This window comes from Chenopodium album, chromosome 6 (genome assembly GCF_948465745.1).
Source record: "Chenopodium album chromosome 6, dcCheAlbu1.1, whole genome shotgun sequence".
NCBI classification, from domain to species: domain Eukaryota; kingdom Viridiplantae; phylum Streptophyta; class Magnoliopsida; order Caryophyllales; family Amaranthaceae; genus Chenopodium; species Chenopodium album.
Genome location: NC_137839.1, coordinates 6,843,465 through 6,867,712, shown reverse-complemented (window position 1 = coordinate 6,867,712; position 24,248 = coordinate 6,843,465). Strand labels below are relative to the sequence as shown.

Sequence of the window (24,248 nt, the reverse complement as noted above, 5' to 3'; positions counted from 1 at the left end):
ACGAATCTGGATCCACGAATCCGGGTCGGTTCCAGATCCACTGCCATCCCTGCCACCGGCCATACGATGGGGTCGATGACAAATTCGCTAAAACAAAAATTCGACACAAGGCACTTCTAATGGAGATACAAATATGACTACTACATACTCCATCCTCTTGTTGAAATTTAATCTTTCATACATCATACCCCCCACTTGAAAGTGGCTGCTTGTGTTGATGGGCTTCCTAGATGGTGGGACCTTTCACAATTAATTTCCATAATTAAAGAAAAGCCAAAACACACCTTCCTAAAATCAAAATTAAAATCAAACTTTGTTCTTCTTTCAATGACTTTCATTCTTCAACCCTCCAATTAAACTGGTGGGAAACTTTATTTTAAAATAAATAATCCATTTCCTAAAAAATAAATAATAATATTAATTGTTGGAAATGATCCACATGCTTATAATTCATATTGGTTTCCTCGTCAAAACAGCAACATTTATTTTCTAATTTATTTTTAGTTTTTCTTTGCTTCCAAGAACATTTGTACCTGAAATATAAAACCCCTAAAAATTTGTCATTCACTCTAGACTCTCCTCTGGAATTTCATCATCTTCTTTCCTCATTTAGGGTTCTGTTCATATATATTTTTCTTTTTCAACTTTGGTCAAAAGGGGTCTTCTTTCCATCAAAATTGGAATTTTTTAATTCAATTTTTAGGCTTTGACTTCATCAAAGATTAACCCTTTTTATTAAATTTCATTTCCTCAACTGGGTTGTAATCAAATTCTTGGAGTTTGATTGGATCAGGTACGTTTTAGTTTAATTGTTTAAATCTTTGCTTTCTGGGTTTTTCAGAATTTTTATCTTTCTGGTATTGAAGTCTATTTATTTGAATAATTATGTGAATTTGTGGTGGGTTTATGTGGGACAGATTATGTTTGGACCGTGGTATAGACGGGATTTGATCCGAGGTCTTGTGTTACCCCGTACCTCCTAAGACTTTACCAACTAAACTAGCTAACCTTCCACGTATTCTTGCATGTTTAAAATTGTAACTTGTATGAGCAAACTGTATGTTTTACATCTGTTTTAGTGTTTTTTTTTGTTGTATTATGACTGCACATTGATAATTTATAGGTTGGATTGTTTGTAATTTAATACTAGTTATTTGTACTACGAAGTAGTTTTAAATTTTTAATGTGAGAATCTTAACTTGTATATATCTCAAGAAACAGTCTAATTGAAGTTAATGTTGGTATTTGTTTTTGGATTGTTTCAGAACTTTGCATCACTGTGATACATTGAACTACACTTGAAGTTTAAGCTTCATTGGTGTGGTTGAATATTGCTCCATCTCTATTGGGGTAGAGGATAGAAAATGAGAATATTAGCTCGCTCTATTCGCCAATTTCAATCAATTTTAAGGTCCCAAGGAGAAAATTATGCAATTGGATTGCCAAGGAGGAGATATTTGGTAAATCGGAGTTCGAATTATAAGTATGAGGCTATTCGAAATCTGCAAATACATAGATATGCTCGTCCGTTTTTTATACCATCAAGATACTTGTCATCCGAAGCAGTGGAAATTTCCAATGGAGGTCACCTTCTGTTCTTAAGTTTAAATACTCTCAAATAATGTGATTAAGAGTTAGTGGAGTTTGATATAGTGAAACAAACACTCTCAAATATATGTTTGGGTGTAAGAAAAATGTTCACGAAAATTTGGGTTAAGTCTTTGCTCTGATTGTTGTACTACAGATGGGATTAAAGGAGGCCCTCTTGTGGAGTATGAAAGGCGAGTTGCGGCTGGTGAACTATTTGATGGTGATCTATGTCAGGTATGAAGTGTTAAATCTTGAAACTGCTTGAATCGAAATTTTAAAAAATCTCTATACTGTAATCTATCAATTTGTAAAGGGTTAATGACTGCTTGTATTGGTTTCAGCAATTAGCATCTTTGTATTTTGATTTCTGGAATTCCTATACATTGGTGCAATGTTGTTAATTGCCAAAAATATTGATGCATTGTTGTGAATTATTGTCTAGAAAAGGTTGTAATTGACTAATTGTAAGTAAAAATGCATTAAAACTGCCAAGTGTTATGTAAGAACTGAATGTCCATAGTACAATGTTATGTTTGGCAGCGTGCATAAGTATTGTATTTTATCAGATATTGTCATTTGGATGAAATGCTGACTATAATCACTGCAGCTAGACACTTTGAGAGAGCTTCAGAGGCTCTATGATGAGCTTGTTAAGAAAGAAAATGAATGCCGGTTGGATCGCTATGCAACTTCAGAAATATCTGGGAGGCAAGTGCTCTTCTCTTTCTTGTTATTGTTGCTTCTTAGCGTTATTTATTTACTCTGCTTCTTTTTTTGTGGCTTTTGAAGTTGAAGATTTAGTTTGTGATGCAGGAGTAGGTGGTTATGGTCTCGATTTATTCCACAAACATCTTATTCCCCTGTGAAAGGATTATATCTTTATGGTGGAGTTGGCACAGGAAAAACCATGTTGATGGACTTGTTTTATCATCAACTGTAAGACAATATTCATTTGTTTGATTTTAAAGGAAACTAGTAGAATGTTGCTAGATATAAATTTATATGCTAATTGTTACATTATTTACTTCCTTCAATTACCTTTTAGAAGTGATTATATATTTACTCTTGTCAGACCTTGCAATTGGAGGAAAAGGAGGATACATTTTCATGACTTCATGCTCAATGTTCATAGCCGTTTGCAGGTGCGTGTGTTTCTACTTTAAATTCTTTTGATGAGAGTGTTGTCTTGAAAATCAAGAACCATAGAGTTGAACATATATCACTGAAAATAGAATGTCAATTAGAAGCTGATTGTTTCAGACCACTTGCAACAATTTGAATCTTTAGAGTATTCCAAGGAAGATAACTCAAAAGAAAAAAATTCATTGTGGGGCAGGGCTATCTGGGGGTTGTTTCCCTTGTTTGGGGAGAATGTGAGGGAATGATATGAGTCTTTTGACTATTAGATATTTTGTATGGTTACTCATGCTTATTTCATGTCTCTGAATAAACTGGTGATTTCACTTAATAGTTTTTCAATTCAGAAGATTAAACTGATGTATAGACTATAGTCATTTGCTACATGGAAGAATAGTGACGATTCAATATAAATTGATCTCAGGTTTAATTTTACTGCATAGTAGAATAATGGTACCATGTTTTTTTTATAGTTATTACAGCGTGAATGTAAGATTTTAATAATTTTGTCTATTTGCAGAAACACAGGGGTGTGACTGATCCACTTGAGGTTGTTGCAGATGAGATATCAGATGATGCAATTTTGTTATGTCTTGACGAATTCATGGTACAGCACTGGGCATATGGAACCATACCAATGATCTCAACAGCTTCTTTAATTGGTGTAATATATGTTGACAAATTGCTATCTGTTTTTTTTTTTTTTATTGGGTTCCCAGGTAACCGACGTGGCTGATGCATTAATATTGAATCGTTTATTTGGACATCTGTTCAGCAATGGTGTTGTAAGCATTTTTAACTTCAAACTGTTGCTCTTGCCTGAATTAAATAATTTTCAATTTTCCCCTCTCTCTATCTTCCACAGATTGATTTTTTCCCTCTTGTTTCTCTGTGCTGAATTTAGATTCTTGTTGCAACTTCAAATCGCGCCCCAGATAATCTCTATGAAGGTGGCCTACAGAGAGATCTTTTTCTACCTTTTATTGCCACAGTTAAGGTGAGTCTCAAGGCTCATCTTAGTATACCTTTGACCTTAATTGCTTCGTAAAGTTTGATCAGTAGAATATGAATTAACAGTGCTTTCAAGATTAACCCAAAGACAATAGTAGAAAAACAAGGCTTTCAGTTGTGCCAGAGATACGAAGTCATTCCTTCAAGATAAACTGTCATTTGACAATTTTTACTTCAACCACCTATAGAATTTCTATTTTTTTTCATTCTCATTATTTTTGCAGGAAAGATGTGCAGTGCATGAAATTGGATCATCAGTGGATTATCGGAAGATGACCTCAGTAAGTTTGGTTCTAATTTAGTGTAGTCTTTTATAACATGGATTTTTCATCTTTATATACTAATTAGTAATAGCTCCTGCCTATACTTGCAATTGCAGGGTGAGCAGGGCTTTTATTTAGTTGGACTGGATATGTCAGGTCTTCTGAAGGTTAAGTTTCAGCAGCTAATAGGGGAACATCAACCTCATCCACAAGAGGTAGAAGTGGTTATGGGAAGGAAATTACAGGTTCGTTTACAATAAATATCGTTAGTGCTTAAGCATGATAAATCCAACTTGCTAAACATTCTGCTAACATTTTTTAGGTTCCATTGGGTGCTAATGGTTGTGCTTATTTTCCTTTCGAAGAGCTGTGTGATAGACCTCTTGGAGCTGCAGATTATTTTGGATTATTCAGTAAGCAATGTTACTTTATTAAAATATCTGCAAATTTCACTCATCTTTTTTCCTTGCTGGTTTTGGATGAGTGCTGCTTGTACATAGTTTTTACTATATGTATGTGAAATAAATGAATGATACACATGTATAATACTACGTATAATATACCAACATTTTTATAGAAGCAAATTCATCATGGTGTCTACTGAGACATTATGTTCTCTGATCTGAGGCTGTTGTAACATGAGAACTTTTGTGTTGCTAGGCTTCAGTTTCCCAATTTGTAACTATCAAAATTGATCTTGCAGCTGACTGTCTTTGGTCCTGTCATTATTGTTTCATTTTTATTTTTACTATTTGCTGTCGTTCTGTGGTGCATCTGCCTGTAGATTTTGCAATGTTATATGTTGTATATACATGATTTATGATATGATTTATTTTGCAGAGAAATTTCACACTCTGGCAATAGATGGGGTGCCAATTTTTGGGCTAAATAACAGGACAGCAGCATACCGGTTTGTCACTTTAATTGATGTACGTCTTTTTTCCTGAATTCTTAAATGCCTGTCCTATTGGTTTTGTTGCATTTTTATGTGAATGGTAGAGAATTATGATATTGTCAAGATTCAGTTTTGAGTATGATAATGTCATTGATATATGAATGCTCATGCGGTCATAGTGTCATACCAATCAGGAAGAGAACTGGGAGAAGAGAAATGTAAAAGGAATATATAACATACTGCTTGCAACGAACTGAGTTCGGTCACCCAGCAAAGTCAGTGTAACAACACTGATTTCGGATTGTAAATAGCAAATTAATAAAGGTGAAAGCTTTAAATTGATTGATAATAGTGAAAGGGTTACAAACGATACGCTAATAGCTTAAGGCTATCAATCTTCGAAAGTGAGTTTAGCTCACAACTCTCCAAAATGGCTTTAGGCCATAACTCTCCAAAAGGTTCATACCAAATTTTTGCCTATCTATTTCCTTCCCTTACCTCCCTATTTATACTAAGGACTATCAACCCTAATAAACTAATAAAACTAGAATACCTATACTACCCCTCAAAGTTAGTCTATTACACTGCTTTTCTTTGTGATTAAGTTTGGCCTTGGTGTGTACAAATCTGCATTGGTTCATTGGTGTATTTATTTATTTACATATGTATTGAGAAATGCCTAGTGTTACATGTGTTTTAAAAATAACTTTATTTTCATACTTAAAATTTGAGAAATCTAAACTAAATGCACAAGATTGTGAGGTAATCACTGCCTTATTGGATTCTGAGACTGCACCTTAAAATTATAAGCTAAAAAATTTCTTTGTATTCTACCAGGTGATGTATGAAAACAAAGCTAGATTACTGTGTACTGCTGAGGGTAGCCCGTATGAACTCTTTGAAAGAGTTGTAACAATATCTGAGGCCAAGAGCATGGCACCACGGACTTCTTCAAGATCAGCAAAGAAAGATTTTGCTGATCTTTGTGTTGACAATGAACTTGGATTTGCCAAGGATCGCACCATTAGTAGGTATGTATTTCTGTTTTCTTTTTATATTTGGCAGAAAAAGGGGTGTGGGGGGTTAAATGCTGGCTTCATTAGTGTGTGAATCAATTAACTGATGTGCTTGCTGTATCCTTAACATATTAGAAATTACCACTAGGGTATATCAGTTTCCTCGGATACTCTTAATTAGCTTTGAAGTTACTTATTCTTTAACAGTGTTCCTTTTTCTGTCAAACTTTTGCCCTTATTTCAGTATGTATAACAATAAAAGCATTTTTCAATGCAAACATAACAAAGTGTTATCCTTGTGATATATCAATGTCGTATTCTTTTAAGAAGAAATGGGCAAGTTTTGACACTAAGTAATAAAAGGGAGACATTATAGGATCAAGAGAGTTGTGAATTACCAATTCTCTTCTCTGTACCTTTTTTGGAGGTCTGTCTATTGAATTCCAAGTTTACTTTATGTGGATTTCATGCTTGCAGATTAACAGAAATAAATAGCAAAGAGTACCTAGAACAACATGCTGCAATGTTAGCAGCCAAGAAGTCTGAACAGAAGACAGCTGAAAATGCCGTGTCATCTTGAAAGAGGATATGAATAAAATTGCCATACAATTGGAGAAATCTCGTGTGATAGCATTAAGTCTCCTAAATTGCGAGTTGGGTCTGGTGCAAAGGGGAGATCGATTGATCCCTATTAATACCAGCAAAAGAAGAATAACATGGGCTTAAAGCTTAGTCCTGTTGTCACATTACTGTTATATTAGCTGTTGTAACTTCCATTAATATTTTTCTCATCAGAGTAGATCTGAGTTGTATATAGAACAAGAATCTCACTAGCATTCTTAGATGATTGAATTAAACATTTTTTTGATACAAACAAGGCAATAAACCATAGTACAATACTGTACTAACTCGTTGCAATTGTCAACCTTATTCGAATTTCTGCAAGGTTGGGGTATGTTGATGCTCTATCATTATCAGACAGTCTTCCTGTCGTGTTTTATGAAGTTCTTTACTTGCCTCTGCATATTCTGTGAAGTTGCTTGACCCCTAAATCTTGCATTAGTGAAGAGAGGCAGATTATATGTAAACGAAAAGCTAGTTAAAAAAACATCATAGTTATAACCTTGTAACAAGGTGTGTAAACCAGGATAGATATCTTGATATCCTGTCTTTCTTATGCAAGCGTGTGTGAGCATGACTAGAATGAGTATAATCAATCTCCGAAAAGCTAAATTATGTTCTTGGATGGAGTTCACTTGGTCAAGCAATTAGAGGATTAAGAGTTCTTAGCATCTTTTTTAGTGAAATATGTTTATCTGTCACTATCTGGAAATAATAGTCACATATACTATTACATAGAATTATAGGATTGAAAATAAAAATTCTTAAATTAAGATAGAGTAATATATAATACTCTGTAATTGTATTAGCTGTTATACCCTTAGACCAAAGGACTTTTAGTAAAATTTTGTTCTATATTATAAGGAGATGAGCCAATGAGACTATTATCGATTCAGACAAAGGAATGAATTACATGTGTAATACTCCGTAGTTATTTGGCAATATGGTTTGCTTAGGAACGTTAGTTTTAAAAAATAAAAGCCCAAAAATTTGGACTTTCATTTTAAATATCTTTATATCATAAGCTGACAAACACACCTACTTCTTTACATCCTATCTTCTTGCTTCTTCACGTGAAGATATGACTGCTATTTAATTTTTTTATTTAATTTTATTTTTTTTCAAATCTTGATCACTCACGTGAAGTGAACAATTAGGGGAAAGAAATGAAATTATTTTAATTTTACATAACCTATTTTACCACTTTCTAATTTTCTCTCTCCAGCTCAAAGTCTCAAACACCCACACAATTTTCTAATTTCTCTTTCCACCTCAAAGTCTGAAACAAAGAAGTATCAGATATTCAAGTGCACCAACAAGTTTATTTGCTCATCAAGTTGGTGATAATTCTTCTTGTGGCAACCGCAAGTGTAGAAACTAGAAAGAGCATTTTTATAAGTTACGAAATGATATACTACCTCCGTTACATATTATATTTGCAACGATTAGACATTTTCCTTCTTTACCTTATGTCAAATCGTTGCAAATAATGTCTAACGGAGGTAGTAGATGGTTATTTTTAAATGATTATTGTTTGGTTTCTTTCATAGAGACAAATATTGCGCTTCAAAGAAATTAAAATCGACAAGAACAATTGTAATTTCTTCTAAATTATGTGTTGTTCTGTTTTCTCTTTTAAATAATCATGGATCTTTTTCATGAGTACAAACCCTATTATTTGTTGTGTTATTAAAAACGATTTGTAATTTTTGGAGATACGTCTTTGACAATGTATTACTTTGTACTCCTTACGTTGGGATGATTAAGTTGAAAGTTTCTTTTGAACCCCCATTTATAAATTTCTGGATCTGCCACTGAGTAGAACAAAGCCTCACACTTTAGATTGATCAAATAATTGTTGTATCAAAAGTTATTAAAAATAGGGAAATTATCAATGGTACACCCAAGGTTTGAGCGTTTATCAATGGTACACCTACTTAACTATTATTTATCAGCGGTACACCCAAGGTTTCACACACTCATCTACCGTAAACCTAACGTTAAACAAACGTTAATTTTGGCTTTTTTTGTTTTTTAACTTAAAAACTCCCTCCTTTTTTTCTCCCTTGCTTTCCCTCTTTTTTTATAAACTAACCCACTCACCCACCCACTCCAAGTGTATATATAGTTTCCCCCCCTCTTTTGCAGTTTACTCTTCTCCTTCTCGAATTTCCCACTTCACTTTCTTTTTATTTTATTTATTTTGGCTTGTGAATGGCTTCTTCTATCATGGGGTCTTCTAGCAATAGGAATGGTAGGGTTTGTGAATCAAATTAGTTAATTGCAACTGTGACCCCCTCAAGATATGTTGATATTAGATTCTTAAGCTTTGTTTCAAACCCAGGAAGACCCTACTACAAGTGCAGGTTGTGTGAATTCTTCATGTGGGTTAAAGAGGAGCATATTGTTACTGACATAGCAGGTAAGGTTGCTAATACACCTGAAGCTACTTGTGTTCAACTTTTGAGGCGAGATTTCAATGAGTTCATGCACAAAACAAATGAATTTGCTGACTTTGTTCATTTGATGGTCAAAATTGTTATTGTTATGTATATGGTGTTATTAGTAGTAGCTTTGAAATAATGTAATGCTGTTGTAATCTTTTCTTTTGATATCGATAAAGCTAAGTATGTTATTTTTATGGACTTCTAATTTTAAAATTGCTGAAATTCTTATTTAAACAATAACAAATGATGTGCAAATCCAAATGCATAATTCAATACACAAAGGAAACTATATATGTATACAGTTGGAGTGGGTGGGTAAGTTAATTAGTTTTTTAAAAAATGGAGGGAAAGCAAAGAGGGAAAAAAAGGAGGAAGTTTTTTAAGTTAAAAAAAAATGAAAAAAAGCAAAAATTAACGTTTGTTTAACGTTAGGTTTACTGTAAATGAGTGTGTTAAACCTTGGGTGTACTGCTGATAAACAATAGTTAGTAGGTGTACCATTGATAAACGCTCGAACCTTGGGTGTACCATTAATAATTTCCCTTAAACATATGGTTTATTCTGTATGCTTATAGTCTATTTTTACCAACTTCAGAGCAGCAAGAAAACATCTCAGAGAACCATTTAAGGTGATGAACAAAGATGATGAAAAGATTACTCTAAATGCTCTCCAATTTACATAATACACTACATTCACCGTACTCTTTGAACTGAAAACAGAAATCGCAGGCTCGGAGCTATGCAATACTCAGGGTTCACACAATCGCATTTCACAGAAACAATAGTCTTGTAGATCATTTTATTCGAACTTGAGTAAATATACGAATAAACTCAATAAGTCAAGGATAGACAACCTTCAGAGTTCAACTCAAATAAGCTTTAGTTAAGCCCCAACTTTTCTATCAACATGAAGTAAATAAGGTAATCACGGCAACAAAAGATATATATTGTTGTATAAACAGCTTTTAGACCCAGTATAGTGCAATATTTCTTGCGAAATGGTGACAATCAAAGCCATTTTGCAGTCTATAAATCAAGACTAGAAACAGCAGTAAGCCTTCACAAAAGATAATATTGCGGTAGCCATTGTTTTGGGTAATGCAATTGGTTTCTGAAAAAAACACCAACTACCAATATGCAGGCTAGCTCAAAGAATATGGATTGCAAAATTAGTTCCTTTTTCTTAGCTGGTAGTCAGGTAACATCACCAGCTGCGCGAAAAACTTCCACCATCGTGTGCAAATGGTCTTCTAACACTTAAGTACCAAAGCTGCTTCAGTTTTAGTGAATTGTAAATATCCACCAAGTAGACTAGCGTTGAAATGAAATTGAGTAAGAACCAGTGTTAGGATCCTTCACGGCTTTAAAGTTGTCGACACTCATTCCAAAGCGGCCAAGTATATTGTTACCGACGTCCTTGAGCTTTCCTGCACACACACATTATGTTAGGACTCCATTCATAACATGGCAACCATGACAGACTTTCTAATACGTAACATTTTTCTTCGCAATCAAAAGGCTATGACCGCAAAACTATAAAGAAACATGACATACACACAGAAACAAACTTGTTGCAATTTCTAAATCAAAAGGCTAAAAAAACACTTAACATATAAAAAGAAATTGGCAGTTAGCCAAATGCCAATATTGTGAATTTAAATCAGCAACAATTCAACAGTTTACCGCTGTAGAGCATCTGGTTTTATTGTATTTCTATATAAGGTCCGAACATTCAGAAGAATCAGAACTCACCACATGCATAATATACCTTATTACATTGAAATCATTACAAGATAACTCAAACCATTTTGCAGCTTAATTGAACTAACGCATGCATAATATATTTGACACGAAGTATATAGCCTGTACATAGATTTCCTTACAAAGATAGTTCAAACCATTTTGCAGCTTGATTAGTTCATAAAGGAGCAAGAAATTTATTTTATGAGTAAGTTTATAAAAAGATGGAGAATCTCTGTTCATCATAGCCAACTGATTTAACTTCTTCCCTGCGCCAGTAAACACTCACAAAACATATCCTTAAACTCTCAGTAAAGTAGACAATCCTCTAGACATATATACAAGCTCTCTCAATTATATTGCTTCCACTTTACATACTTTAGAAGAACAAGCCACAGATTATTGCTACTATATACTTTAAGATGGGTTGCCAGTAGTAAATTTTCAACATTATGGCTAAGCTCCAATTCCATACTCGTTGATATTTCTAAACCTTAGTCAACTTAATTTTCATCTTTCTGATAAATTTATTTGTAGCATTTAGCTGGCTAAATTGAAGGACAAAGTTTGGCTTCAACTTTAAACAAGGGGAAAATTTCAGCACGGGTAGCATCTGACTTGATTTGCACACAAATCCTCAACCTCAATACAGACAACATCAAGTATACAATAAAATAATCAAGTGCATTGACATCAATAAGCAAACCACTTACAAAATGGAGAAAGTAATCACAAAGGAGAGTAAAGATCAAAGAATGAAACAAAGAAAGAAAGAAAGAAAGAAAGAAAGAAGAAGAAGAACAAGGTTACCAATCATCTCTTCCTTCATTTTCTCCATCTTTTCTCGGGCTAACGGCTCCAACCTAACAATATTTCGCCTAGCCTGGTCATTTGAAGGTTCCACTTCCATTATTTTTTTCATATCTGCAAAATATCAAAATAGAAACCACCAAAAATGGTATAAATGCACGAGGAAATCAGATTATGAAAGAATCATATTGGTAAATTGCTAAAATATCATCTCTAAAATAAATTAATCAAGCAGAAAACGCGGAACAATTTGGAAGCTCACCAGAGATAGCCTCTTCATATCGTTCAAGCTTCTCATAAGCCTCTCCTCTCCTAAGAAGAGCTTTAACATATGTTGGATTTAGTTCTATAGCTTTTGAGCATTCCTTCACTGTCTCGTCATACTTCCCCTAAATGAGCAACATGCAAAAGAATGGAATTACAGAACTGAAATAATCATTAACAGGAAGATAGTGTCTTCCCTGCCTACAATTCTTAATGGCAGCCAACATGTAGAAACACATAAATATAGTATGTTATTGAGGTGAGGGGTGGGAGCGATATGTTCAAGAGAGAGAGGTTCATAATACCTAAGAGAAAAAGCTACACAACCCCCCCTCCCCCTTACCCCAATGGTACAAAAGGAACACACAAAAGATATTGCACATTCTATCCCGCAACTCAATATCACGTGACTCACAGCCCAGTTTACTCACAACCCAATATCACATGACAACAAAACTCAGTATATACATAGATTAGTCATTTGTGTATCACTCCTACAAACAGTAGACTCACTACCCTGAACACAGCAAGGGTAATACTACCTCTGTTTTTATTTAGTTGACACGTTTTGACTTTAGCTCTATTCACACACCTCTTTTTGACCGTGTTTTGTGCTTTATACGTAATGAAAAATATAATCACGTGGGATCTTGTTAGATTCGTCACGTTATATACTTTCAAAATATCAACTTTTCATAATTTTTGCTTATCGATAATTAAAGATATTAATGATTGAATAAGTGCATTGACAAACGTGACTAAAGAAACGTGTCAACTAAAAAGAAACGGAGGAAGTATAGAATATGAGCCACATATGTTATGTACAAATTAAGCATCCAGCTAACAATTGGATACTTACTCATGAAAGCACCAACAAGATACAGAATTAATAAGCAGTGTGGGGTACATATCAGATGCAAATTCAGCTTTATGAACATGCTAATAAAACTGAACACAAATGAAGTAATAAGCAATATGAACTTCAACCATAATTTGGTGGCCAGTGCACCATAGTCAGTTTTCTGGACTATTAGTTTCAGCCCTTTCATGTAAATGTCTACTCCGTATAACACAATCTATGGCCAAAAAGTTTAGCAACCAACGCACAAAGTTCTACATTAAACACACCCAAAGGAAACATTTTATTGTGTTCCGTTGGAATGCTACACAGTTTGAACCCAGATTTTTTGTCATGAATTGAGCAACAAGCCAACAACCATCATCAAACAAGACAAAATATAAGCAAGCCCACAATTAAATAAGCAATATTGTAAGAGAAGTTTATAGTACTAATAATAAGAAACTTTTACCAGAATCTTCTTGCTAAAAAAATAAAATAAAATTGCATGACCCTTGAAACAAGAAGGAAACAGAATCACGGAATAAAATGCAATAATAAATTGGTTTGTACTAAGGATACTCAAAGGCTAAGATACTTGGAGATTAAGTACTAGTCTTTATTTATAAATGATTATATTTTCCAAGATTATACTACTACCTCAAGATTTAACAAGTAAAACTAGTTACTTTTGAAATCTTATATCCAAAAATATCTTTGAGAACATAACATCACCACAAATTAATGAGTGATCACCCATTGCAACAAGCCATTATGTATACCAGGACTAAAACAATTTTGAACTAAGTATAGTTATAACTTACGAGACCCAAACAATACTTAATAAAAAAGTTAATCTCACGAATAAAAAATGCAGCCTTACAAAAATTCAATCTCTTCATATAATAAAAGAGAGGTTATTTGCTAAGTGCTAGAAAACATTCCAAACGCCACAATAATAAAACTGCAATGACTTAAACTTACTAGACTAAATAGCTGCGTTTTTAATAGAGAATATCAACCCTAACCTTCCAGTCACATTAGTAGCTCAATTGGAGAATACTTCCCCCCACCTCCTCTCCAGTCTCCACAACATTCTTTACGAAAACTGTGAAAGCCCCAAAAGTTTAAAATAGGGAGAGGGTGAAATAAAGTTTTCTGACAAGCAATAACAAATGACAAGCCATATACGCAAAATAAATTATCCAAGATTAAACATAATTACGATTCTATGTCTCAACAAAAGCAAGTGAAGAACCTAGTATCCTTTTGTAAACTAAAGGGTCATAACCCTGAAAGGCTCAAATTTCAGTCAATGTACAGCACAACGGGAAGGTTTCCAAAAGAACACTTAAAACCTGAGGGATAAGACATTAAAGACCAATGATTGTTATCTAAATTAATACATCTTAGATTACTTTTAAAACTAAACTATTCAGCAATAATGGAGGTTTATCAGTTAGAATTTATACTCACAGCTTTAATTATTCAAGCCTTAATTTCAGTTAATTGTATCTTGTCCATTGATGATTGCCTAAAAGACTAAAGCTAGCACACATCAGTCTACAGGACCGTGATCAATAAGAAGCAACAGTAACATACCAGTTTCAAGTAGCATATTCCACGGTTCGAATGGCAGATAGAACGTAACTCTACTGATTCAGGCATTTCTGGAGCTACTTGTAGAGCCGACTCATACTTTAACAATGCATCCTCAAATTGACCATCCTTAAACAATGTATTCCCTTCTACTTTTGCATCATTAGCTTGTGCTAGCGCTCGCTGTTAAAAACAGAAGGAAGCCATTAACAGTTTTGCATAAATGAACAACAGTCTCATGTCAACTAAGATACATAGAAAACACAAGGCTTCCATAAGTACATCAAGTACTCAGGCATGACAAACACTAAAAACAACAAAATTCATCTGTCAATTATTACATAAACATCTAAAAATAAGTAAATGTTATTCAGTCACCACATATATAAACAAATCGACAACGTTGTAAACACTAAGCATCAGCCAAACATTAATATCACCAACAAACGCGTGTTTTATCACAACTTTTTAAACAATACCATTACTCAATGCTTATACTTGGCCTATAGGACTGCGCCTATCAAAACCAGAAAATCGCGCTTGAGCACAAGCTAAGAGCTATCTCTACAAACCTTCCTCAAAAGAAGGATTCCAAATGCATTAGTTTATCAATCTGATAGTATCAAAAGACCAAACTTACAATACATTACAATGATACTTCATAGATAACCAAATATAATCCAAAAATTATATCTCTAGCTACAAAGTATAATCAATACTAAGTTCAAGAGAGCATAATGAACTCCTTATTCTACAGGAAGGTGAATTTTAAGCAGAAAATCAAATTCATATAAAAAAAATGTCTAAATTCAACCACAATTCTCAAAAATTAACAAATTTATAACCAACGATAAGTTAGAATTGCTCAAAAACAGTTCCAAAATCAAAATTAAGAAAGAGAAATTAACAATACCTGTTTCAATTGATCATCATCAAGAGCATCTTCATAAGAATCATCTTTAGCAGCCATTAATGGCGCAGATTGTTCTTCCTCTCCATCTCCTTGTTGATTATGCTGTTGTTCGTCGTCGCCATTGTTATCGTCATCGCCAAAATCGGTGCCTCTATCAGAATGATCGCCTTCGCTAGCAGTTTCGAAACCCTCAGAAACGTCTTTGTTGTTGTTGTTGTTAATGGCGGAACTCGTTTCAGGTTCAGAATCGAGATTTTTGTGGTTGATCTGGTGTTGTGGTGGTGGTGATTCTTCGTTTGCTGGTTCGATGACCACCATTTTTGAGAGTTTTCTGGGAAAGAAGGTTTGATTGTTGAGTGAGGTTGAAGAAGAAGAAAGAAGGTTCAAAGTTGAAGGTTTTGGGTAAATATTCTTCGAGAAACCTCTCAACTTCTCTTATTATTTTGTCTCTCTAACTTTTTTATCAGTACTTGCACTAATTATGCATTGATCGGTCTAATTAATGTTTATTTTAATTTAATACGGAGAATTTGTATTTTTAAGTTATCTTATCCAATGTTTATTTTAATTTAATACGGAGAATTTGTATTTTTAAGTTATCTTATCCAATGTCTCAAGAGCGTTCTTTAGCTTTTGTCATTTTAATATGATACTCGTAATAAAATGTTATGAAATACAAAGCATTTGTTTCAAAAAAATAATGATAGGAAGTATTGTGCTGTATTGGATTAGTCACAATGCGTACGCTTTTAAAGTTATGTGCATTAACGTATGTGACAATCAAAGTAACTTACGCCCTTTTGGGGTTAACATTATGGAGTAAGAACAACAAAAAAAAAAAAACTGTCATGCTTTGTCAATGATTGACAAATACTACGAAATGAGAAAAAGGTGCTGAGAAAAATTTTATATGTTCAACATGAAAACTGAGCAATATCAAGCTAACCATTTACCATATACTCCATAAAAAGAGGGTGGTAATTTATTAACTTTTACTACTTTGCTCCTATATATACATAACTTCAACTATGTGTGTGTCCATAAAACAAAGCACATTACATCTGATAAAATTTAGGCACTGAGAATTGAGAAAAAATCATTATAATAACATAAATTCACATGAACTTCTAAATCGCCAAGTAGAAAACTCATGTCAACAACGCTTGGGCTCACATTGATCTTCTTGCACAGTCTTGGATAAGCATGGACAAACATCCTATACACCACAGCTGCTTATCATTGTTCTCCATTTTTGCTTATAATGAATGAATTTAGGCCGACTATAGTCACAGTGGGTTGTTGCAAAGGCACAATATAGCCAAGAGTCGACTATATCCCAAAATTAGATGAATTTTTGTATTGCCACCGAAAAGGAGCTTCACCTAGGACATTCAGTAATATGAGCTCTGAATGATTGCCAGAAACCACAATTCAGCAGCAGCATTTCTACACCACTGTAGCTTCTGTATCCACTTGCTCTATTACTGACTAGGCAAATGAAATGTTTCCTTCACCAAAGCTTGATGAATCAATCTGACATTCCAATCTCCAGCTGTGGCATCAGGGTGAGACTTATCGTACTCCAATATACACCTAATTGATGGCATAAAAACTCCGTAACTTACTGCACTAGCAACTAATCTGAAACCAAATCGTCAGCAGATGGAATTCTGTAAAACCGCCTCGAAGTTTGAGTATATGATATTTCATTTTGATGTGGGGTGGACGATCTCTTCCTCTTTCTCATAAATCCTTGCCCAATTATTGAATCATACAAATCACCACTAGCCAACTTACTTTCAGCATGGTTATTTTCAGCAGAATAGCTGCAGTACAAGAATAGGTCAGTCAAAACAGAAATCATTGGCATCAGAAGAATTGCTGTCAAAATTTCACATGCTTTGTTTGATCACATAGCTCAATCACATCCACGTATAACACAAAGAAATATAATTTTATGCATATCATTACATATTTACATGGAATGATATTAGCTGGCCAGAAAAACCTAGCCAACTCAAATGAGGTTGGAGGCAATTGAAATCAAACCCTCCAACACCACTTGGGAAGCGGGACTGCAGGGCTCTATTATTCAGCTCCCACATGAATCTCTTGACTCTCATTAATTATAAGTCAATTTAATATTACTGGCTAACTAATTGCTATGAATTACGTCTTATTCGTAGTAATGAAAAGAGATTACTAATCATGTTCAAGATTCCATCAATATTCCCAACTAATGTCCCACACCCTAATGTATGAATAATAACTCTTTAATTACATATCCAAAACTGCAAATGCCTCAACAGTGAACAGGAACTCACAACACTGAATGAGATAAACAGATAAACCACGCAGCAAGCATAAATTTGGCAATGGCAAATGTTGTGTGGAATATTTATCATGTTTACATGGCACATAATGACATAGAGATGAACACTAAGTAAACCATGTCAATAGAATAACAGAAATAATAATTAAAAAACATGATAAGTAAATAAGAAAAGGGAAGAAAAAAAAAAAAAAACAAATAATATGTGCCCCTATGAAACTGCCCATAAAAGTCTTAATTTCTTGTGATTTGCTTTTGCAAGTGTGAAAGATTTTAATTACAATACTTGAAAAATTGCATCGAGATGATTTATGTTGTTTGAAATGTCTCAAAACAATATTAAAAAGCTAGACATAGACACTAATTGATCAGCAAGCAACAGCAAGAAACCGGAAGCAATTTCTTTTGTAGACAATTCCACTATTCCAGGCCTTCAAAGTTCCAACTCAGTTTCATCTGACCAACTATGCAAGAGTTAATAAATTCATGATTTATATTTTAATATTTCTGGAGAAAATATCTCAGCAATGCTTAGATACGTCTAATATTCGGATAACCTTAGTGTAAGTATGATATTTTGTATTCTAAGCGGCTAAGCCTGTAACCACCAGTAGCCTCTCTCTACATAAGGTAGACATTTAAGTTGTAATAATCAGAGTGTTGGAAATTTGATGAATGGATAGTCTGTCAAGCATTTTGTATTCTAAGGTTGTATCCAATAGAAGCCTCTATATAAGGAAGACAGTTGTATTCATAGTCGCAAAATTGATGGATGAAAGGGTTTGCTCAAGCATTTTGTTTATTCATTCATGGGAAGAGATTTTTGGCGTTTAAGTTCACAAGTGAAAACCGTAACTTTTTCATAAAAAAAAAAAGGCGACTTTATCCACTTAAAACCTAATCAGCCCTTATTCCACAAGTGCTTGGTTAATAGTTCTTTCAGTTTGGTTGGTGACTATAGTTTTGGTGGCTAGGTCCAAATTTTTTGCTCATAGCGCTTTCTCCTATGTTTCTCTACCACTTCATTTTACCAAAACTACCTGTGTTGGAAACTTGGCAATTAGATGTGGATATGACATGACACTTCATTTTAGACCAAACCAGGTAAAATTGTTAAGTCCCTGAGGTATTGTTCTCTTCACCCGAATTTCAATTATCTTATGCCATAAAATTATATTATATGAATTCATTTGAGCTTATAAGGCCTGAAGTTATCTTATCTATACTTATTAGACATGTGACAAGTGACAATAAGGTGGGGAGAATGGAAGCCTGATCTAAACTTATTAAACCTGACCATAAATTATTTGATATTAACTTATACTATAAGAACTTGTCTTGAACTTATTATACCTGAAATAAGTGAGGAGAACAAACCCTTACACAGGAAATTTCAATTAGACACATTAATCAATACATGGGTTGGAAACTTCCAGTTGAGTCCAGGTAGCATAGGTTCTCTCCGACAGAAGTTCCACCCGTCACTAGTACTACTGCCCAAACAATCAGATGTTTCATCTCTGTCACTTCCCACCATGTTTCATAAAATTACTAAATTTTGAGATGAATGTATACCAAATTAAGTGAAGCTGAAGGTGGAGGTGACAAATAAAAAGATCTAATGACAAGACATAAGAATCTGAAGTTCTGAACTGTAGGAAAATACCTTCGGAGCAACTCGAATGGGAAATTGGACAATCTACCAAAAAATTACAGGAATATGATTCACACAGCATCAGCATATATCAACTGGTTTAGAAGCTTATGGTTTCAGCTGTACACCACAGCCTTTTACATGACAACCTATTGTTTCAGATAACAGATGTATTTCATAGAAATTTCTTCTATGTTTTACTTGAATGTAGAAACAGATTATACTTCTCTGTCTTTAGCAGTGAATAAATTATCCAAAACTTTAACCCAATAGAAAACTTATCCGCATAATATCATATTCATAAGTAAATGGCCACAAGAGAAGGAAAAATAAAAGGGAAAATGCTATGGTGTTTGTGAGTTATGTCACTTCTAAGTGAATGAAAATGAAACAGAAGTAAAATACGAGAAAAAGGTGCATTAAGACAATGAAGTAATACCGTTCACGTATTATCTGAAATGCTTCTTTTGTTGCATAAGGTAGCCCTGTCTTTGGATCTCGGTACCTAGAATATATAAGCCATTTAAACATGTTAGAATATACTGTCTGGTAAACATATAACCAAAGCATGAGTACCATCTCCTTCAGCCTATTCAGTCTATCTTAATACAAAAGGCATATATGTTCTAAAGAATCGTCAAATTAATTAGTCTATAATAGACATTGCAAAAGAAGCTATCGAATTGGCTTACTGGAGATATGCATTTGGTATAAAATGGAGAATTAAGAATGGAAAAACTCCAGGTTACCAATATGATAACCATATAGTCAAACCTCAGCTTCTAAAATTAAAAATTCCCTTTCAAAATAAATAACGCTAGCTTTTGCAGTTCTTACTTTGCAGGCAGTCCAGTGACAACGCATAGCGCTTTCTGAGGATCTGAAAGGAAAAGAAATTTGAATATCAAATTTTTCTTGATTCATAGGAGCAGGAACAATGAAAGGAAAGAAGAAAATCACATCAGAAAATGTATCCCAGAGGTTTAATATTCTTTCTTTATTCACAAGGGGCTTGGCCAAAGCCTTAAACCCCTGTGGATGGCAAGAGAAAAATATTAACATTTTTCATCATAATAGTACCAAATGGGCTGCATCCAGTAGCATATCGATCAATCAAGGGTAAGTAGTAACAACTTTTACAACCCTTTATTCTGGTGTGATTTTTGTAAGCTTTTGCCACATTGAATGAAAAGTTGTTCAATAACTAATATTAGTCCCAATTAATCTTGAAAGTGAGCTTACAAAAATCAAGACAGAGAGTGAATAAAGATGTTCAAGTATGATATAATAATTATTTCTTTACATAGAACAATCAAATTAATATAACAGGAACCAAAATGTATAACATGTGCTCCTTTATATACTCATGGTTAACCGAAACTCAGAGATTTACTACATGGAAATTAAACACCTACAAGATACTCCGTACATATTTTATCAGAATGGCCTTGCATACTCAGGAACTTACAAGGAACTGGTTTTGTAGAGATCTGAGAGTCAAATGATAGTCCATTCCTGAATTCGATAAATGTGTTTCCTGCAAGATAAAAGTATATAAGCAGAGTTAATACATTTAATTCTGATTGTCTAATTTTAAGGCCCTTTTGAGAAGGGATCCTGAACCCTTCTCAAAAGGTCATACATCTTAGCTAAAGCATTGTCTCTCACATATAATAAAATGAGGGTCCCAGTAAGCATAGCTAAAAGAGAAGAAAAACTTGCCATTTTTGGATGAATATCGCATTTGTGGGCCAGTATAGACAGCTTTATGCACAATAGCTCTTTTCTTAACTTCCTCCTCCCTTGCTAATACACGCTCCAAGTGCCTCAAATTCATAATCTCTGCAATATATTAATGATAAAGAAGTGAAAATCACAAGCTCCTTTACTACTATTAAATCCATTCATAACCTCATTTAAGAAAGAATCAAAAGATGAAACCTGTCTGGGCAGCTTCCAGGAGCATTTCTTCTTGAGACATTCGTTTCTCCTCGCCTTCTTTTTTCCTTTTTACAGGCTGATAATTATTTCAAATGAAACAAATGCTTCAAATCAGTGAAGTTATTACTTTTTTATATCTTGGAACAAAGACATGTGAACCTGAGTAATTCAAGATAGAGCATATAGTTTTTAAAATTTAGTTATTTGTAATATAATTTTGATGATTCATTTTGACATAAACAAATAAATATCATGCTGATAGCAATAGAAACATTTTCTTGTATTCTGTGCACGTCTTATGCCTCTTCTTACAAGTGGAAGATTCTTATCTACTACAAGCACTGAAAGGTCCTTTATGGCACTAATGGTGGAAGAGGATGGTGGATCAGGAGGCGACAATAGTGGGTGTGGTGGCGGTAGAGGCTTTTATGAAAGTGGAAAACGTGGTTATGGCAGTTGATGGTGGGTTTTCTTAATTGACCAGGATGAATTTATGAGAGTGGTTAGGTAATTCAAAGGATTAATGAGTTAAAGTCAAGTGGGACCACGGGACCAGTGAATAGTGACTTTCTTAAAATGTGACAAAATGTGTGTTGCATGTAAATAAACATAGAGGAAGTATAAGCTTTGGAAAGAAGGGTGACTAACAACAGCAAGAGAGATGCCTAGCAAACAGAAAATTTAGAGCCTAAGAGTATAATCTGGGCCTCCTTCCTACCCAAGGCACTAAACAGCTTCATCACCAACAATATATGATAAATAATCCAACGATTTGCTCTTGACAACAGAATAATAGTATGAAGCAGAAATCTCTACCTCACAAGTCACAACCCACCCATCCATCCCAACACACTTCCTAAATCCTAATAACAAAACCCAAAAACTACTGCTTTATTAAAGGTGGAAATCCATGAACAAAAGTATGCATATATGAACTTAAAAAAATCATAGAGTTATGAAATTTCTTAAATAAAATAAAAATTACTGTGGAGGCTACAATGCAGTATCAATATAAACATCAATGGGGGGAAAGACTTACCTTCATTGTAGCCTGTAATGCAGCACGTATAGCTTCTCTTTCAGCCTGCCTAACAATAACTGCAGTTCTAGTAGATTTCCTCACAGATTTTTCTCCTTCGGCTTCATCACCTTCCTCATGATGATCTGAGGTGGTAGGTTGTCCGGAATGTTTTTCTTCATCAGGGACCTCCACTATTTCTGAAACATCCTTATTCATTTCTTCCTTCAAAGATTCTTCCAATTTAGAAAGGTCCTTCTTCTTCTTTTTCTTCTTTGTTTGTGGCTTTCCTGTATATATTAGCCGTTTCTTTGGCCTCTTCTCCCTGCAAAATAGCAGACCCTCCGTTACAATTTCATTGTCAGAATCAAACAACAACAACTCAAGTTTTTACAATCAATGTAAACCTTGCTTCTGCCTCATTCTGTACTCCATCATCAGGCTCAGGCTCCTACAAAAACAAGTGTAAATATCTTTAGCTCAGGTACTCAAGAGCACGAAACCTCATTTCGGAAAACAACCAAAACACACAATGCTGCACTGCAAACTTAAAGAACAACAAGAAACTTACCAGTGTATAAAATTTTAAGAACAAACTTAAACAACAACCAGAAACTAAAAGGTGCAACTACTTTTTTTTAAGGAACAAGATAGCAGCTGTTTAGACACTCACATCTTCACCGAAGTCACTATCAAACTCATCAGCGATCTCCAGTTCCGCTTCATATTCTCCATCATTCTCTTCCTGAGAAATCACAAAAGCACAAATACAATGAAAAACCAAGTCATACACATTGAAACATGATAAAAGCAACATTATAAACCACCACTACATCAACAAAACAACAGTTACTTAGCAAGACATGTCATGAAAACTCTTCCCCAGCTAAATATACACATTTAATTAATGAAAATAGAGGAGGGAGATATACTAAAGAGGTAATTACTAATTATCTTGAAAACCCAATTCAAAACTTGATGCAACAATACTATAATCTATAAAAGGGCAAGTAATGTAAACGGAATTCAACCCGAGATCTTGGGTACCACCCTAAGGGCATGAAAGAAAAGTTCATTCTCAGCAAAATAACACAAGATTACCTCCAAAAGCGCGTCTTGATTCCAGAAAGCCTCATCTTCTTCAAGTTCATCATCAAGCAATTTGGTCATCCTGGTAAACACAGAAAACACCCATTACCCCAAAATAAAAAAAAAATGCAGGAAAATTAAACAATTAAGTCACAAATTGAAGTATTCTGCTACTATAATTACTGGAAAAATCCCACCTTTTTCCTCGAGTTGCTCGAGAAGTACGATCAAGTATAGGTGGTTGTTCTTCATTTGAGGGTTCCATGATTTCTGAAAAAGATTGAAAATTGAAAAACCCTTTGATGATATTCCACCGAATTGTATAGAATAAGTAGGTAAATAGCTCGAAATAAACTGAAATGTTAACAAAGTGGGTTTGTGAGAAAAATGTAAAATCAGTATAAATAAGTTGAAGTGAAAGAAATTAAGTAACGAAGAAGAAACAATACAGAGTACTGTGTAGTGTAGTAGTGTATGCTATCCGGTGACGGAGGTTCGTCGGCGGCAATCAGGTGACAGTGGTCCGAGGAGTTTTATGCCCTCTGTCTGCTTCGCTTGCGCAGTTGTTATGCTAATAGTATGAAAGATTCAGAGAAATGTAAATTACTTGAATCACTGTAGAAAGGAAGCAATTAAAAATAATAATCTCTCCAAAAAAAAAAAAAAGACCGGATCTTAGGCGGATAGTTTATACGGAGTACGAAGTAATATAGCCCACGTAGGATTAATAAGAGGTATTTTTGTTTTTTGGTTTTTTGTTTTTTAAAATCATACGAAGTATAATATAGTATATCACATAATGAATTAAAGAGAGTGATGGATAGCTCAAGTGGTTAGAACTTCCCTCCCGATTCCTAGAGATCTTGGGATCGATTCTCACCCCCGCCCTTGTGGCTCTCTAAACACCAAAAAAAACATAATTAGCGGTTCTCAAACCAAAGAATTTCCACCGTAGTTATTAAACTTTGGAGAAAGTTCAACACACAAATACGTTCCGATGAGAATGAAGTATCCCATCTAGCTACACTATGTGCAACAACATTCCCACCCCGCTTCACATGTAAACATTT

General features: G+C 34.2%; 3 protein-coding genes across 6 annotated transcripts; 1 reads left to right on the top strand and 2 right to left on the bottom strand.

Moving 5' to 3' along the window:
- The first annotated feature begins 321 nt into the window (after nt 1-321).
- On the top strand, nt 322-6,837 carry LOC145634442 (uncharacterized). The gene is made up of 15 exons (XM_081685867.1): nt 322-793; nt 1,266-1,584; nt 1,745-1,824; nt 2,198-2,298; nt 2,404-2,526; nt 2,663-2,732; nt 3,248-3,334; nt 3,447-3,512; nt 3,632-3,724; nt 3,963-4,019; nt 4,118-4,246; nt 4,324-4,414; nt 4,842-4,930; nt 5,734-5,927; nt 6,390-6,837. Exons 2-15 carry the CDS (start codon nt 1,365-1,367, stop codon nt 6,490-6,492), a joined length of 1,503 nt encoding a protein of 500 aa, XP_081541993.1. The 5' UTR covers nt 322-793; nt 1,266-1,364; the 3' UTR covers nt 6,493-6,837.
- Nucleotides 6,838-9,795: 2,958 nt separating this feature from the next.
- LOC145634441 (uncharacterized) lies at nt 9,796-15,569 on the bottom strand. Its single transcript, XM_081685866.1, has 5 exons — nt 15,145-15,569; nt 14,235-14,414; nt 11,793-11,919; nt 11,531-11,644; nt 9,796-10,407 (listed from the first exon to the last, which is right to left on the bottom strand). Exons 1-5 carry the CDS (start codon nt 15,460-15,462, stop codon nt 10,292-10,294), a joined length of 855 nt encoding a protein of 284 aa, XP_081541992.1. The 5' UTR covers nt 15,463-15,569; the 3' UTR covers nt 9,796-10,291.
- A 370-nt stretch (nt 15,570-15,939) lies between these two features.
- Nucleotides 15,940-23,790, bottom strand: LOC145634439 (SWR1 complex subunit 2-like). 4 transcript variants are annotated; one of them, XM_081685864.1, is made up of 12 exons: nt 23,628-23,790; nt 23,376-23,532; nt 23,191-23,260; nt 22,763-22,834; nt 22,497-22,540; nt 22,111-22,414; nt 21,072-21,147; nt 20,853-20,972; nt 20,599-20,667; nt 19,968-20,010; nt 19,570-19,635; nt 15,940-16,970 (listed from the first exon to the last, which is right to left on the bottom strand). In XM_081685864.1, exons 2-12 carry the CDS (start codon nt 23,441-23,443, stop codon nt 16,781-16,783), a joined length of 1,122 nt encoding a protein of 373 aa, XP_081541990.1. In that variant the 5' UTR covers nt 23,444-23,532; nt 23,628-23,790; the 3' UTR covers nt 15,940-16,780. The 4 variants fall into 4 exon arrangements, with proteins under 4 accessions (XP_081541990.1, XP_081541988.1, XP_081541989.1 ...); XM_081685862.1 differs by having other exon boundaries at nt 23,376-23,448; XM_081685863.1 differs by having other exon boundaries at nt 23,635-23,789.
- Between the last annotated feature and the right edge of the window lie 458 nt (nt 23,791-24,248).

What these genes read in the sequence shown, in the direction of transcription:
- LOC145634439 (XM_081685864.1), bottom strand. Translation starts at nt 23,443, where the DNA reads ATGGAACCCTCAAATGAAGAACAACCACCTATACTTGATCGTACTTCT. An exon ending in CATTACAGGCTACAATGAAG is followed by an intron (nt 21,148 to 22,110) that starts GTAAGTCTTTCC and finishes AATAATTATCAG; the next exon opens with CCTGTAAAAAGGAAAAAAGA. An exon ending in GTCACTGGACTGCCTGCAAA is followed by an intron (nt 19,636 to 19,967) that starts GTAAGAACTGCA and finishes TATATATTCTAG; the next exon opens with GTACCGAGATCCAAAGACAG.
- LOC145634441 (XM_081685866.1), bottom strand. Translation starts at nt 15,462, where the DNA reads ATGGTGGTCATCGAACCAGCAAACGAAGAATCACCACCACCACAACAC. An exon ending in GAATATGCTACTTGAAACTG is followed by an intron (nt 11,920 to 14,234) that starts GTATGTTACTGT and finishes TTGCTCATTTAG; the next exon opens with GGGAAGTATGACGAGACAGT. An exon ending in ATATGAAGAGGCTATCTCTG is followed by an intron (nt 11,645 to 11,792) that starts GTGAGCTTCCAA and finishes GATATTTTGCAG; the next exon opens with ATATGAAAAAAATAATGGAA.
- LOC145634442 (XM_081685867.1), top strand. Translation starts at nt 1,365, where the DNA reads ATGAGAATATTAGCTCGCTCTATTCGCCAATTTCAATCAATTTTAAGG. An exon ending in AGTGGAAATTTCCAATGGAG is followed by an intron (nt 1,585 to 1,744) that starts GTCACCTTCTGT and finishes GTTGTACTACAG; the next exon opens with ATGGGATTAAAGGAGGCCCT. An exon ending in ACTTCAGAAATATCTGGGAG is followed by an intron (nt 2,299 to 2,403) that starts GCAAGTGCTCTT and finishes TTTGTGATGCAG; the next exon opens with GAGTAGGTGGTTATGGTCTC.